This window comes from Lottia gigantea (assembly GCF_000327385.1).
Source record: "Lottia gigantea unplaced genomic scaffold LOTGIsca_23, whole genome shotgun sequence".
Taxonomy (NCBI): domain Eukaryota; kingdom Metazoa; phylum Mollusca; class Gastropoda; family Lottiidae; genus Lottia; species Lottia gigantea.
This window is the reverse complement of record NW_008708645.1, coordinates 336,612-355,129: the sequence shown is the minus strand read 5'-3', so window position 1 is coordinate 355,129 and position 18,518 is coordinate 336,612. Positions and strand designations below refer to the sequence as shown.

General features: G+C 31.8%; 1 protein-coding gene across 1 annotated transcript; it reads right to left on the bottom strand.

Annotated features, from left to right (window-relative positions):
- Positions 1-1,939: 1,939 nt before the first annotated feature.
- LOTGIDRAFT_214601 (hypothetical protein) lies at positions 1,940-18,173 on the bottom strand (the record flags this gene model as incomplete). The annotated part of the gene is made up of 13 exons (XM_009054890.1): positions 1,940-2,080; positions 3,272-3,402; positions 3,977-4,074; positions 4,734-4,787; positions 5,122-5,192; positions 6,252-6,307; positions 7,626-7,816; positions 8,656-8,798; positions 9,742-9,849; positions 10,414-10,529; positions 14,324-14,494; positions 15,189-15,296; positions 17,915-18,173. The coding sequence occupies 13 exons, from the start codon at positions 18,171-18,173 to the stop codon at positions 1,940-1,942; spliced, it is 1,647 nt and encodes a 548-aa protein (XP_009053138.1).
- Between the last annotated feature and the right edge of the window lie 345 nt (positions 18,174-18,518).

Genomic DNA, 18,518 nt, shown 5'->3' with positions numbered 1-18,518 from the left:
ATCCTTAGGTGATTACTAACAAGTTCCATCTAAATCCGTCAAGTTTTGTGCCTTCTGGAGTGTTTTCAAGCTAAAAAAATGCATTTTCAAGAACAAGGGCAATAACTCATACTAAATATTTTTCAATTTTTCTGATTTTCAATAAGGTTCATCCTTGGGTGATTACGAACACTCATACCAAGTTTCGTTAAAATCCATCAAGAATTGTCCCTTCTAGAGGGTTTACGAGCTAAAAATTTAACGCGTTTTCAAGAACAAGGGCAATAACTTATACTTAATATTTTTCGATTCTTCTGATTTTCAATACGGTTCATCCTTGGGTGATTACGAAGACTCTTACCAAGTTTTGTCAAAATCCGCCAAGAATTGTGTCTTGTAGAGTGTTTACGAGCAATTGTGGACGGACCGACCGACGGAGGGACGGACGGACATGAAATTGCCTCTTCTAAATGTAGTCTTGTGAAACTGTAGTTGTCTCCCTTATGTCATTATTTTAGTATCAAAAATAAACTAGAGCCACATGTGGCACAGAGTGGGACTTTGCAAATGTAGCAAATTGCAAAAGACCCCGAAAAAATCAACCTTCGACGATTATTAGATCAAGTGCAAGAACAGTCTAAAGATGAGAAATTTTCATTTTTTAGAAGATTCTTATACCAGAAGTAGACGTCAGACCTCACAAATGAAAGTATCAGCAGATAGCCAAGGTCGATGACCTTTGATCTTGTAAAGGAGAAGGTCTAAAAAGGTCAAGATAAAGAGATATACGTCATCAAAATTTCTAATTGCACACGACTATAAAACCGGAAGTTGCGTAGGACAGCAAATATAAAAGTATAAATAGATAGCCAATGCCAATGACGTTTGATCCTATAAAAGTCAAGGTCAACAAACGTCAAGGTCAAAAATTGAAAATTTTCAATTTCCAAAACCTGTTCCTTTTTGTGAACTATGAAGCGGAAACAACCGAAATTCTAAGACAAAGTGGCTCAAAATATGAGGGAATTGTATGCAAAGTTCCATTTTGAACAAATGTATACTTTGTCAAGGTCAAAAATTGAAAATTTTCAATTTCCAAAACCTGTTCCTTTTTGTGAACTATGAAGCGGAAACAACCGAAATTCTAAGACAAAGTGGCTCAAAATATGAGGGAATTGTATGCAAAGTTCCATTTTGAACAAATGTATACTTTGCCAAAGAATACAATTTGTAGAACTATTCATTATTTCATTGTAAAAATGTAATGATATTGAAAGAATATTTTGGATTTAACATATAGTCCTGATGCAAAGACAGCTTGCTTTGGTAACAGAAAATCTATTCTATCATTCTGCTATATCTAATTGCTGTATATATACACTATTTGACTAGAATTTACAAATATAGAGTTTTGATTTGGAACAGATTATTCTGTATCATAAAGAAAAATGTCCACTTGAGTTTAAAAACTTGTGCAAGGCAATTAGCAAAACGTATGAAGAGTTTTGATAGTTTTGTCTTCTTAATAGGCCATTTCATTGAATTGTGTTTGTATTCTCAACAAGTGACTCAAAGGATAATTACATATTTGTACTTAAGATCATCCATTGCATAACTCGGAGAATTGCACACTGCTCCTATTTTAAGATAGAAGTAAATTAGATGTTTAAGCAGTGGTGGACCAAGCCTCCTGAGATTTGGGGTACAAATACGTGGCAGACTGTTGAGGTTAAAATGGCAGCAGTTTGGTGGAGCGCTGAAGGAACAAGCATGAAGCATCCCACTGAGCCTCGGAGAGAGAGTTGCCCCCATGAATATTTTTGAAAAATAGACTTGATTTGGTGCATTCTGACACATATTGGGACAACCCAAACCCCATCCACTATACCTCCACTGGTATTAATACATGACAATATACATAACATAGCTTGTATAGTATCCCGTGTCCTGTGAGTAAGTACTAGTATTTAAAGGCTCCAGCCTGTGCAGCTCGCCTTATCAGTTCCTTTAAAACATATTCATCCAGATTATTGAAGGCTTCTGATTGGGTAACCTCTGTCAGATGGTTCATAGCAAATCGAAAACAAAATTCTTCCAAGCTCTGTAAATACAAAAATTATTTTATCAAGTCAATTTGTTAACAATATAAACATTGCTGGAATATTAAAGACACTATATGTAATGAGAGACATATCTAAATACCATACAGTATGTAATGAGAGACATATCTAAATACCATACAGTATGTAATGAGAGACATATCTAAATACCATACAGTATGTAATGAGATATATATCTAAATACCATACAGTATGTAATGAGAGATATATCTAAATACCATACAGTATGTAATGAGAGATATATCTAAATACCATACAGTATGTAATGAGAGATATATCTAAATACTATACAGTATGTAATGAGAGATATATCTAAATACTATACAGAATGTAATGAGAGATATATCTAAATACTATACAGTATGTAATGAGAGATATATCTAAATACCATACAGTATGTAATGAGAGATATATCTAAATACCATACAGTATGTAATGAGAGATATATCTAAATACTATACAGTATGTAATGAGAGATATATCTAAATACCATACAGTATGTAATGAGAGATATATATTTAAATACCATACAGTATGTAATGAGAGATATATCTAAATACTATACAGTATGTAATGAGAGATATATCTAAATACTATACAGTATGTAATGAGAGATATATCTAAATACCATACAGTATGTTATCACATAATGTAATGAGAGATATATCTAAATACTATACAGTATGTAATGAGAGATATATCTAAATACTATACAGTATGTAATGAGAGATATATCTAAATACTATACAGTATGTAATGAGAGATATATCTAAATACCATACAGTATTAGAAAAAAACATTTCTGAAAGATCATTAATATTGAAGATTTGTCTTAAAATTCTGTCCTTAAAGGATATATTCGCCAGTTTTGAGGGTCGATATTGGTCTTGAATATATGTACATAGTCTTCAGAAGTACTATAAATGTATGAAAATCGCATAATTTCTTCAAAAATACCTCAAATAGGAATATCTATTTCTATATATTTATGCTTTTTCACATAAGGCCCTTCAAAATTAATGACGTCATCAAACATTTAGTTTTAGTGGAATTACAGACGTCTAATTTGGACTAGTGCAAATTAATGCTATCATGCAATGTCCCCAATACAAATACAAAATTTAAATTTTCAAAAACCTTTTTACAATCCCTTTATGTTATTGAAAGTTTACCTTAGCTTCAAACTTGATAGCTGCAGCATATAACATGGCTACATTGTCTACTGTAATACCTTGCTTTATAATTAACTCACACATCTTCTTCAGTGCTGGTTCACAATATGCATTGGCTAAATCTAATAATCCTGTAAAAGTTCACAATGCATGCTCTAGTAAACTTTAAACAGATGGTTGTCCAAATTTACACCCATGAAATACTTAATTTTACAACCCTTTCTGAAAAATTGAGGCTATTCACATGTCATTTACCCTTGTTGAGCCATGATATCATATTAACTAGATTAAAAGTACCAATTTTTCATTAAGTTCAGAAGAACCTAAAGCCTGAATATCTTGTCACATAGCGCAGTATATATTTTTAACCGCAATTGATCACGTGACAAATTGAATAAATGACGAAGTCATACATGTGTGTTTGTGGCTTGATCAATTGCATTTACATACTAATAATGTTAACGAGACCAACTTTTAATTCTTATATTTATATTTGTCCCATTGTTAAGTGACAAGTTTATCAAAAATATACGCCAGATTGCGTAGGTGGTTTATTGAAGGGAGTGATAGAAGAAATGTAAATATTACGCAATATATACCTGAACAAATTGTATAGAGGTTGTTATTACTTGGAGTTCAGGCTATATAACTTTTATTTGATTTACCTTCTGTGTTTAAAGGGTTATATGTTTTGATAATTCATACCTATAGCATCTTCTGGTCGTAGATCAACATTGTCTGTATATAAATATTGTAAGAATGCCTTATATACCACATAGGAATACTGGGTTATTTCTATTGACCTATAATATATTTCATAATTACAACAGAGTAAATAAAATTAACTAATCAAACTTTCATTCGTTTTTTTTTTATTAGCTTTTAATATAGCCACTTCAATTAGGGTCTAACGACAGCCCCATTGACTGTTCAAATTAACCTTTTGACCTAACTCGATGGCGTCTGCTATAATCAGTCAAAGTTTCTACCTTTCCAGCGCTGACATTTTGTGATGTGGTGTTTATCAGGTTAGGTCAAAAAGGTCAATTTGACAAACATTCAAGACGGCTGTTCACCTTATATTCCAAGATGTTATTAGCCACTACATTTTAACTAGAACTGGAAGTCTGTGATGGACAATTTGGAATACTTGATTTGTAAATTATTATCTAATCTATCAAAATACAATGGGTCAGTAACCATTTTACTCAAGGTTCAATTTAGATTAAAAAAATTTGATTAGCAATTAGTCACTTCAGATTTCAGATTTGGCTAATCAAGATGAATTTTGATTCACATTCATAAAATTCTTAACCTTTTATCGAACCTTCTGTAGATTCCATAAATCCCAAAAGTGCAGAACTCAACAATCATGTGACCCTATATTAACTGGTTTGAAGAATTTGGAGACTGTAAGATGAGAAAGAAAACAATTTTGTACAACACAAATATAATTACTTACTCTTTTCCATCTTCATCCCAACATGATTGAAACATAGAACGAAAGTGATCACATCTAAAATATAAACATGATACTAAAAGATTTCATACAAGCTACATTCAACAACTTTTCAAAGAACAAATTGATTGTCTGGTTAAAATACAAAGGACAAAACATTAACTTGAATAATGATTAATCCTTCCATTGTGTGTACAAAATATGATGTCAATGCTATAACTTATTACTGTTACAGCGAAATAACAAATGGCTATTAAAGGGATTGTCAAGAGATTTTCTAATCTTTTATTACCAGGGACGCTGATAGTATCAATTTGTACCATTCCAATTTTCAATCAGACGTCTGTGGTTCTCGCAATTCTACTATTAACTAATTAAAGGACATACATACCTTATTTTTAATATACATTTATGTACATAGACTTCTTTAGATTCTATAATAAACTTCAAATCACCAGTTATCTATAAATTATAAAGATAGCTTGTCAGGCAAGATAATATACGCCCACTGGCAGCTTGGATATTAAATAAAAATAACAATTGTCTTGCACTTCTTTTGAACTTTTTTGGGGCGAAGCTGTATAATATTACCAAGTTTCGTCAAAATTTGTCAAGAATTGGGCCTTCTAGCTAGCTAGCTAAAACATGAACGCATTTTTAATAACAAGGGTAATAACTCAAACTAAATATTTTTCGATTCTTTTGATTTTTGATAGGGTTGTTGATAACAAACACTCACACAAGGTTTCATCAAAAACTGTCAAGAATTGTCCCTTCTAAAGTGTTTACGAGCTAAAACGTTTTCAAGTCCGATTGATTTGTTTTTCAAAGGGTTCATCCTTGGGTCAAAGCAAACACTCACACCAAGTTTCATCAAAATTTGTCAAGAATTGCACCTTCTACTGTGTTCAAGAACAACGGCAATTACTCATACTTTATTTTTTTTGATTTTTCTGCTTTTCAATAGGGTTCATCATTGGGTGATTACAAACAAATATAGCACGTTTCAACAAAATCAGTCAAATTGTGGATGGACCAATCGATAGACATGAAGACAATATAAGCCCCTCATTTCATGTGGGCATATAAAAATAGAACGTTTCAAGAACAAAAGAAAAAATCATACTTAATATTTTCTATTTTCCAAGTAATAAGGTTTATCCTTTACACCAAGTTTCTTCAATATCGTGGAGAATTGTGCCTTCTTCGTCCACCTAACTTATAAATTATTACCGGAACTGTACCCACTGTCGGATTTGTGAGAAAGTTATAAACACTGTTTTCACTACAGGTATCGATCTTGCATTACATATGTACTTAATATTCACAAAATAATTCAGATACATCTTACATCTTAGATGTAAACATTGTATACCATTGCTAAAGGAAGGAACATAAACATAGGAGTTCTTTCTTAGAAAGTACTACAATATTAATAAAGACCTGTGTATCAATCCAATAATTAAATAAATGTAAATAGCCATAGTAAATCAGTTAATTATTAGTAAACTGAAGACTTACTGGGTCATTAAAGGCTTTAGCTATACTTTGAGCCAGTTTATTTCCTTTTATCTGATCTGAAAAATAGAAATTACCATGTAGTGATGACCTAAAACATAAACCACTACAGAAGCAAATTTCATGTTGGCCTTAAAGGGGTATTCCACTTTTTTTGTAATAAGGTTTCATTATCAAAAGTGTCGTAAATTATACCTGAAAATATTTCTAGAATATGCTATTTATATCTATGTATCTTCTTGTCAATGATCAAACTGAATTTGTTTCAAAAGGCTTAATTAAAAACAGAGAATACTAATTGTTAATGAAGCAGTTTGACCTAGTTTTGGTGTATGGCTTTATAATGGCTAGATATTAATAGTAGAATACCTAGGAGACACATGTCTATACAATTAGGCGTTAAAAGGTTATGTAAACTTAAGTAAGCTTCAAAAATAAATGGCTGGATTTTTTTAGTCAAAACTTTCAGGTATGTTAGCCTCTTTTCTCACAGTGACAGTTTTCGTTATAAATCGAAAACATCTACAACACAATTGTATTAGAAGAACTTTTTAGTATGTACAGGGAACAATATAATAAACAAAAAGTTCCTGTCGAAAATGTATAGTTCTTTCTTGTTTTTTACGTTTATAAAAGGGACTTTAGTTAGAGTAAGATAGCTTGCCAGGCAAGGTAATATACACCCCACTGACAGCTTTGATTTTAAATAAAAGTATTTAGCAGTACAGTACAGTAACAATCACTAGTATGAAATATTCAACCTTCAGTCATACACTTCTTTTGAACTTTTTGAGGCGATACTTTCATCAAAATCTATCAAGAATTGGGCCTTCTAGAGGCTAAAACTTGAACACATTTTTAAGAACAAGGGCAATAACTCATACTAAACATGATTACAAAAAACCATACCAAGTTTTGTCGAAATCAAGAATTGTGCCTTGTAGAGTGGTTACGAGAAATTGTGGACTGACAGACGGACGGTTAGGGTGACGACAATTTACGCCCCCCATATCATGTGTTCGTATAAAAATGAAAACTTCTCAACTTTAGACTGTTCTTTCATTAAACCTAATTATCGTCGATTTTTTCAGGGTCTTTTGCAAATTGCTACATTTGTCCATTCATATTTTGATCTTTAGTTAGTTTTAGTGGAATTGTAACAATAAACATCAGAAGTCATATACATGTACTACATTACAGACCATGGGGAGCAACTCTAGTTACTGATAATAATGTACTAAATGACACAATGAGAGAGATTTTGATATACAGGATAACTTTTACTTGATTTTCCTCATTATTCATAATGCTAATATAAGATTTCAAACATGTTTCAGTCTACCTGTCAACCTGATCCTAGCTAAGTCAGTAACTTACCTACATTATAAGTTCTCCAACTAACAGGTGGTGTAGAGAAGGTAGCAAAAACATCATCAGTACACACAAACCTAGTGATGAGAGGTGAGGTGATTGATTGACCTCTACATTGACCCCACATATAAACATTGCCTGTCTGACTAGTAGCAGCTGAGATATGAGAATAATGACTAGCTGCTATACTGATAAATCTATAAGTTAAAATTATATTAATGTTAGAACTGATGTTCGCAAATATACATCACTCTAATTAAAATTATATCTAACATTTCTTCTGTTTTTCAATGTAATCTAAGAAATTTTCTACCAAAGGATCTTACCAATTATGTAATTTATAACCAATCAAAGCGTGTCATGTAAAACCGAATCCTGATAAAATAAGGATTTGTTGGATATGGAAAAGTAGAACAATTTCCCAGCCTTTTACAGATTCGCTATCCTACAATCCCTTAGTTTTTCAAGATTCTGGTTTTACTTGACACGCTTTCTTTGATTGGCTTAAAATACTACCAGCTGGTAGAAAACTTCAAAGATAACGATGTCCCCTAAAAATATCAGAAAATGAAAAACATACACAATTGTCTATAGAATATGGGATAATAGGTAAAACATAGCTCTGTATTCAATAATATTAATTACTTAGTAAGATAGCTCTGTATTCAATAATATTAATTACTTAGTAAGATAGCTCTGTAATAATAAATTGTACCATCAATTATCTAGTAAATACAAGAAGGTGATATAAACCATCATCATTATCATTAACAACAAATCATAATTATCAGCATCATTTTTAAAATGTTCATCTTATACATCAAAGAGCAAAGAGTTCCTTAAATGATGTTTTGCTGTATTTGTTACCTCTTAGAAATATGGAAAATACAACGTCCAAAATGGTAAATTTCATGCGTAACTTCAAAATTTGTCAACTTCCTAGTAGGAAACTTCCAACTTCCCAGAGGTAACGAATACAGCATTAACTAGACGCAGATAATTATAGGTTATATGAATTGTAAAAAAAGAAATGTACCTTTCTCCACCAGAATTGACCTTAGCGGGTGATACTAAATTAGCCTTGTTTCCGGTACCCAACTGACCATAAGAATTGGCTCCCCATGAATACATGACACCTTCATCTGATAGTACCATTGTATGAGCATAACCACACACAATCTGTTGGGCAGGAAAAGACACTTCATAGTCTTTGATAAATGAATTCTCGATAGTAACTTTCATGTGCATTAACACAATTAATTTTGAAAAAGCACAAATTTTTCCAGTAAAACAAAGTGTTTTTGTGATGTCACTATTTCAAAAGCCATATTATTAGCATCTTTAGCAATAGTAACATCATTAAATGCTAAACAAATGGTTGCCTAGCAAGATACGCCCACTTTCCTGAAACATTTTCAGTATATCAAGGGCAGTCACCTATCTGTGTCAAATCATACTAAAAATCTAATTTGTGCAAGATATTATTTAATAAAATTCTGACATAAACTGTCACCTCTATCGCTTTAACAAGCCAATGGTTTTTGATGCGTTGTTACTAAGTCCAGGGCAATAACTCAAATTCCTTTGATGAAAAGATTGTCAAATTCGAACTTGTATAAGATCTCATCATTAAAATTGATCTCACCAAATTTCATTTGGCCTCTTTTGTGTTCACAAACAAATTTTGACGTGTTTTCTAAGTCGAAGGCATAACTCAAAAAGCGTTCATCGAAAAATCGTCAAATCAATCTACATTATCACATCAAGTTTCATTAAAATCAGATAAAAACTGTAGTCTTTATTGTGTTCACAAGAAATGTTAACGGACCAACAGACCGACAGTCAGGGGTGACGGCAATATACGTCCACATTTCCATGTGGGCATGTAAAAACTGTTGTCTCTATTGCGATCACATGTTAATTGTGGACGGACAGACAGACGGACAGGGCCGACGACAAAATACAACCACATTATAATGAGGGCGTATAAAAACCAAAGACATTGCACTGAAAATTGAAATGGTGCAAATCTACGCTTTCAGTGTCCCAGATACTCATTAAAAACATCTAAACAACAAGTCAGTAGTAACCTAACCTTAATAAGTCAAGGGCGATAACCTACCTGATGAATAATAACACTAGCTAATGCTGTAACTTTACAAGGAGCTGGTTGATTGACATTATTACCTAAACCTAACTGTCCATTACCATTGTAACCCCAACCATATACCTAAAATATAATATCCTCTTGGAGTTATAGAGAAACTTCCATAGACAAATTATCATCTTCAAAGGTATCCTTAACCTTTTGAATCATCATCATTATTTTTAGTTTCATGAGAGTAGTAAAGAGGTTTTTAGAAATTTTATGTGTATCGGGGAACACTTATAGCATCAATTTGCACTATTCCAATTTTCAGTCAGCCATCTGTGGTTCCTAAAACTCACAAAAAGAAGAGTTTGATGACATCTCAAAATATGATTGTATCACATCAGGCCATGTGCGATTAGTGACGTCATCAAAGGCCTAGTTTTAGTGGAATTGCAGGCACTGATTGAAAATTGGAATGTTGTTAATTGTTGCTATTAGTGCACCTGATACACGTAAAAAATTTAGAAAACCTCTTTACAATCCCATTTCAGTTCTGTGAATGTGCTTTCGTAACTTTGTCATTTTACAACCTTTACTGTAAGTAGGAAAGTATTTAAGTGATATAAAGCAATACCTACATAGTCTTTTCATTGACATTTTAATCTATTGTTATGATTAGTTAAGAAACAAAACAAATTTTACCTCTCCATTCTCTATCAAGGCCATAGAAGATGTTTGTCCACAAGCTATAGCAATGCATGGTCTTGCTGCAATAAAACAAAAATGCAGATAAAAACAATGACTTAAGGGAAATTTCTCTTTTTTTGTGGGTCGAAAATCATTTGGCTCTAATTTGTAAAGATAACTTGCCAGGCAAGGTAACATACGCCCACTGGCAGCTGTCAGAGATGATAACTAAATCTTTATTGACCAAAAATATATTAAAGATCTTCATAATAATATCAAATTTCTCATATTGAAGATCTTCATAAGTCTTCGGACTTATCAATCCCAATGCTCACAGCAAAGTTTCATGAAAATCAATTGACTATTGTAGCTTCTATTGTGCTAACAAACAAATTTTGACGCGTTTTTAAAAAGTCAAGGGCAATAACTCAAAAACCGTTCATCCGAAAATTCATCAAATTCAAACTTGACTGCCATCTTATCAATCCCAATGCTCACACCAAGTTTCATGAAAATCAATTGACTTTTGTAGCTTCTATTGAGCCCACGACAAAATCCTTACGCGATTTTACTAAGTTAAGGGCAATAACTCATAAACTGTTCATCGTAAAATCATCAAATTTGAACTTAAGTACCGTCTTATCAATTTTAATGCTCACACCAAGTTTTGTCAAAATCTGTCAAGAATTGTGTCTTGTAGAGTGTTGACAAGCAATTGTCGATGGACCGTCGGACCGACAGACATGGGATACGGCAATATTCGCCCCCCCATTTCATGTGGGCATATAAAAACCGATGATGGAACAATCATTAAATTAGAACTTGACCACCGTCTTATCAATCCCAATGCCTACACTAAGTTTCATTACAATGTGCCCACAAGAAATGTTGACGGACGGCTGTGAGACCAACCAAAAAAACTGTACACCAAAATCTAGAGAAATGTATCTGAAAATTTTAACTAAAAAAAATTCAGCTGTTAATTTTTTAACACCAACAATTTTTAAAAGACAGCTTGCCAAACAAGGTAATATACATCCACTGGCAGCTTTGATTTTGATTAAAAAATATAGCAGTACAGTAACAATCACCAGTATGAAATATTCAACCTTCAGTCATACAACTTCTTTTGAACTCTTTAGGGTGATACTGAATAATATTGAGTATGAATTATTGCCCTTGTTCTTGAAAATGTGTGAAGAATTCCTATAAAAAATTTTTCTATTTTTTTCATTTTCAGTAGGGTTCATCCATGGGTGATAATAAACAATTTCACCAAGTCTTGTCAAAATCTGTCAAGAATTGAGCCATCTAGAGTGTTTACGAGCTAAAAATTTAACACATTCTCAAGAACATGGGCAATAACTCATACTAAATATTTTCGATTTTTCTGATTTTCAATAGGGTTCACATTTGGGTGATAACAAACACAATTAGAGATGTTATTCAAATTAAAATGAACGAAAAAAATTTGATAGGAAGCGTCATTTTGATTAGCGTAATATTTCTGAAAATAGATATTTCTCCCTATTTGCATGTTTTAAGTACCAATCGAGACCTTAGACTCTTTGCAACAACAGTTATTACGTCGAATTTTGCTTTCTTTTTTAATATCATCAATAAAAGTGAAAGAAAATACTTAAAAAATACTAAATTAATAAAGTATATACTAAAAATATGAATAGAATTGAACTTATAGATGATGAACCATTCATAGAAAACGCCCTATTTTCAAATATTATCAAGACTATTTCTGATACATTTTCATTATTTAAAGGTCAAATTGAAATAGATGGAAAGATATTTCAGGATGGACTATAAGATGTGAGACTTCTTGGTTTCAATGCCAAAACTTTTTATATCTTTTCAAATATGGATATCAATTCTGATATTACGAACTGGTATTTAACAGGAAAAATAATTTTACGTAAAAACAATTTTAAAGAAATAAAAAGATAAAATGTTGGTAGAGGAACTGAACTACTTATAAAGATATATTAATATATAGGTAAAAATTGTTACGTACCAACAGATGGTAACTGTTTATTAAATGTGTAAATCTTGTTTTGAACAAAGATTTAACAGATAAATTTATAGATTTCATCAACAGTTTTCAAAATCAAATAGAAATGAAGTAATGACAACTCCTAGAATTAATGAATTCAATACGAGGTCTGATACTTCATTTCAAATTTATAATCCCCAAAATAGACATTTATATCCCAGAGATGTATACGAGCAATTATATTTTTTTTTTTACTTACATAACTCACATTTCTGTCTTATAAGAAGAAATGACAAAAGTTTAGGTATTAAAGAAATAGAAGATAATTATGAACAAAACTAAACTAAGTATGAGTGATGATGCTCTGTTCGCTTGGGATTGTGAAACATATACAGAAAGTGAAAACCGCAAAGTAATTCCATTTTCCTGCACTTTAGTTAATTTAGAAAAAGTAAGAAAATTCCAAATCTACATCCTATTCCAGAAAATCTTTATAATCAACTAATGAATATATTAAAAATATTTGTGGATAAAGATTGTATCTAATTTACGAATGAATTTAAGAAAGATCATGGATGTAGATATTGCTAAATATATATGTCAGATTTAGACAGTGAATATCCAAAAGCAGAAAGTGCTAGTTTTTACCAGAAGAAAAAAAAGAATTTGTAAAATCTTCAATAAGCAGAAATTTAGACCAAAAACTGCTATTTTAAAGTCTGGTTTGAATATCCCAAAAACGTGTTCTTTCAAACAATATCAACTAAAGATAAAATTACTTTTATGCAAATAGAAGGTAAAAAGGAAACTGGCACTAAAATCAGAGAAAAAAGAGACTCATAAAAAGTGTCTACAAAAAAACGAATGTTAAGCAATCAAGGAAGTTATTTTGTGTGTATAAAAAGATTTTTAATGTGCTCCGTTTTTTTTCATTAATTATTCCATCTAATGAAGGGGTTATAGGATTCTGATTAAGTTTTTGATAGTTCAGGATGTTGGACAGAGGAAAGTGTCTTTTAAATTGTGTTTTTGTGAAGATTTACGAGTGTATTATGTGTTATAACTTATAAAGTCAACAATACCGTATTTACTTCATAGTTTGATTGATTCATAGATATACTACAACTACAGATTCATTTTATAATAATATGAAATTGAAAGTATTGACAAAAACACAACAGATATCCTTCTGTTTATTCTACGAAATTTTCGAATCCTTTCCGATCTCTAGAATTGCTAAGAAAAGGGAAATGAAAGTCCAATACCTAATTGACCACAGGAGGAAAATACGGTTTTGATGACTTTATAGGTTTTTAACATGGACATTCAGTCGATCCTCTCTGAAACATTCAATTTGAAAAGACATTTCCACAGCTTGATATTTGGAACTGTTGAAATTCTTTTTCAGTTTTTTCCATGATTTCTTCTAGAGAAAGAATAATTAATAGAGAAAAAACATTCCACAGAACCCTCTATTCATCATAATGATAACCTTGATTCAACATATATAACAAGTCCATGCTTTTTGGTTATAAAAATCCATTTCTGTCTGAAGCATTTTTTTCCGGAGTTACCTCACTTCATTTATAAAATGAACATAAATGAAACTGCTTTATTGCCTATTTTTAATTGAATAATAGGAAATAAAACAAGTTTTTTTTATATAAATAAATCTTGCTGTGGGGGGATTTCATATATGATTTGAAGGTGATGGTGAATTGTAGAGTTATGTGTTTTTTTTTCACATTATGATGGAAATTAGGTGTTTGAGCTTTCATATTGGTATATAAAATTTCTTGGAATTTCTTGTTCGAGGTCTATTTCAAGGAATTATGTGATTTTCGTACAGTGTAAGTTGTTTTGAAGACTGTTTATAGATTCAACCCCGTACATGCTGCATCTGTCCCTTTAAAGGTCAACTTACATCACCATCTTGTGTTCTGGCCATAGAATGATGACTACCACAAGCTACCTGTACAACTCGTTTACTCTGTAGACTAGAGGTAACTAAGACTGGTATCAATCCTTGACTTGATCCACCATTACCAAGTTGACAATATCCATTATGTCCCCAACTATACACTTCACCTACTGTTTATAATATAATAAAGAGAAATCATAAGGGAATTTATTGTCTTTAAAGGGATAGATTTGCCATCTGTTTGACCAATTGTACTTTCGTCTCAGAAACGTGAATTTTTAGCTAAGCAAATCAGTAATAGTTTTCACAGCTCACCGTCAAAATTTTAGCCATCAAATCCATGAGTGTCCAGAATTATCCACGTTTGAAAGTTAAATGAGACTCTGCCATATACGGAAAAGACATGCATAGAAGAGAGTGAAATTCCTATTCAGATGAATTTTTGAAGAAATTGTGCCATTTAATATATTCAAGACCCAATTCAACCTCTGAAAGTGACAAACTTGTGCTTTTAAACAGGCTAAAGCACAAAGGTTTTCCAACTGATCTAGTGTCTCATTGAAAGAAGATACCAACTATTTGCATAGATTTTAAAGCATTTTAGTCATCGATACCATTATTTTGTGGAACTAGAAAAGATCTTAAATGCACAACCGATTGCAAAATATGTTTGTAACACACAAGATCCTTCATCAAATACTTAGTTTTAGTGGAATTGCAGGAACCATAGACATTTGATTGAAAATTTGTATGGTACAAATTGATGCTATCAATGTTTCCAAATATAAAATGCAGAAAACTCTTTATAATCCTATTAATAGGTACCTATGGTATGAAAAATTCTGTGAAGAAAGATATACTTACATCCTGAAACTGCTAAGACATGAGGACCACTACCAAATGCTATATCTATTATTTTCTTCTTACATAAAACTTCAATCTTCCTTGGCTCAAAACTACTGTGCGTGTCTCCTAGGACAAATATATGGTGACCATAATAACATATTGTTGTGAAATGGTTCCGTGTTCATATATAAACTAAACCCGTTTGACTCAGATCTATCAGCTTCCAAGCTAGTTTACATCATCTGCATTTATATTTTGTAAAACATGAATGGGAGTGGGAATGTTTGAAAACGTGAAAAAAATCTTTACTGGGCCAATTTACAACAGTAGATTTTTCAAATTTTAATTCAAACGATCACACTATACTATACTATATGAATAGTTTTTCCTAATATATAATAAGCATTTTTCTTTTTAGGTCAAAGGTGAAAATGTATTATAACCATGTAAGATAGCTTGCCAAACAAGGTAATATACGCCCACTGGCAGCTTTGATTTTGAATAAAAATATTTAGCAGTACAATAACAATCACCAGTATGAGTATCCTTGGGTGATAACGAACACTCACACCAAGTTTCCTCAAAATCCATCAATAATTGTGCCTTCTAGAGTGTTTAAGAGCTAAAAATTGAATGTGTTTTCAATAACAAGGGCAATAACTTATACTAAATATTTTACTATTCTTCTGATTTTCACAGCACATTTTGTCACAATCCGACAATAATTGTGCCTTCTAGAGTGTTAACGAGCTAAAAATTGAATGCGTTTTCAAGAACAAGGGCAATAACTTATACTAAATATTTTACAATTCTTCTGATTTTCAATAGGGTTCATCCTTGAGTGAATACTCACACCAAATTTTGTCAAAAACCATCAAGCATTGTATCTTGTGTTTACGAGCAATTGTGGACGGACGGACATGGGTGACGGCAATATACGCCCCCCATTATGGATGACCTTGACCTTTGCAAAGTCAAAGGTCATTGATCTAGGATGTCCAATCATACTTTGATCTTTGATGTCTGATAATACTTCAGCTTTTGCAGACGTTCGAAAACAGCAGTAATCAAAACCTTTAAGGTATTTATCTCTTTTATTTGACCTTTGTTGACATCTTAACCAAAACAAAAGTTAATGTGCTTGATGAGACCTATTCAAATATATGTTCATTGTTGTGCGATTTTTACTTTTGGCTTTACAGCTATTTGAAAATTCAACTTTATACTACCGAATGTTAACACCTTTTAGTACCGAATGGTATCAAATTCATGCGTCTTTTTAATACCGGACATTTATCGATTTTTTTACAACCGAATGTTCACAAGCTCTTTTTTCAGTAAGAAATCCCACTATGACTTTAAAATGCAACGTTTCACCGATATATCACCTAGAATACGCACTGCATGGGTACCATCCATGGTTCTAGTTATTTCTGTCTCTATACCAGCTGACATCTGTCCAAACAGCTGTCTCTATACCAGCTGACATCTGTCCAAACAGCTGTCTCTATACCAGCTGACATATGTCCAAATAGCTATCAGAGGCTGGAATAAAGACAGTTGTTTCGGTAGAAATGACAACTGTTTACTTCATTGGGACGTTTAATTCTAGTTAAAAAGTTGTGTTGAATATAAAAAAAATCTATATGATATCTATCATTGATCTGCTGGTATAAAATATTTTTTATATAATATAATAATTTACAGTCTTCAAAGAAACTTCTGTTCAGTGGGAGACTTTGCATTTACTATAAATATGTGACCAAATCTAACAGTGTATCAACTATATTTAATATCAACAGGTCTTGCTAACGTTAAAACCATGAATAACCTATTATGTTCCGTTCTGTTGATTTCCGTTATACTGATTCTTATAGATGCCGGTAAATATTTTATTTATTACCTAAAAGTTTCTTTATGAATCTAAAGTCAAACTTTGTATATCTGGGGGAAATTTAAGTTAGCTTTTTTATTGTGGGAAGTTCGAGTCAGAAGAAGTTTACTAAACACATTTTAAATCATCTTTGTCTTTAAATAGTAAATTAATATGTAGTTCTTGAGACAAATACTTGATGATATATTGTTGGGGGTAGTATATCGAGTTAGAAATAAATAATATCAAAATTAAATTTACAGATTGTTCGACTTATCCAAATGTAACAGACGCAAATTTTGATAAAGTCTGCAATGGAAATGTAGTCATTACATGTAGTAAAGGTTTTAAGATGGTACAAGGGCTGGAATGTGTTGAGGAAAAATGGAGATATCAAAACCCAATATGTAAACGAACAGGTAAGATAATTTCAAATAATTGAATTACAAATACACAATATTAGAGTTGACACATCAAATCGCTCAGTGAATAGTTGATATCAACTTCCTTGATACATGTCATAATACATTATATAGTGGAATTCAAATCAATAAACTTCATGAAACAGTTTCCATGTGGGCGTATAAAAATCCCAATAAATATCTTTTTAACACCCAAGTCTGTAACATCATGAAAAAACATCTGTTTTAAACATTAAGTTACTTGTTAAAATTGTGTAGACGATCTTATCTGAATATCTGGACAAAGATTTGACCATATATCATGATGTATGGCGATATTTGTGTATTATTCAATCAGGCAATATTACTATCGATATGAATTCCTATAGCGGTGTATGTCGTGATACTGGTAAATCACCCAGCCCTAAGTGAGGCATATGAAAGGAAGAAAAAAAGAATGAATATCTTACCTAATCCTAAACAGCTACTACAGTTTGATCCAATAGCATAAACATCATCACCTTTAGTGATAAAAATAGCTTCATTTCCAGAACTTCCAAAAACACAAACTTTATCAATGGAGTTGAGTGTTTCCTGATCCAGGATACTAAATATAGGCCAGAGTTGTAAGTCAGATATACTGTCACTAGACACCAGTCTGGATGTGTTGGAATTAGATGTATGTGTCTGGTTTGAGCTAGACAGGCTGCTGGTAGATTCTGTTTCCATCTTACAGATATTAGATCTTGTGTTGATTAAAATGGTGAAGTCAATTTCTAATCACGGAATAGAATACCAACAGATATATGCAGTCAATTTCAAATCACGGAATAGAATATCAAATGCAGTCAATTTCAAATCACGGAATAGAATATCAACAGATTGATGCAGTCAATTTCAAATCTCGGAGTAGAATATCAACAGATTGATGCAGTCAATTTCAAATCTCGGAGTAGAATATCAACAGATTAATGCAGTCAATTTCAAATCACGGAATAGAATATCGACAGAATGATGCAGTCAATTTCAAATCACAGAATAGAATATCAACAGAATGATGCAGTCAATTTCAAA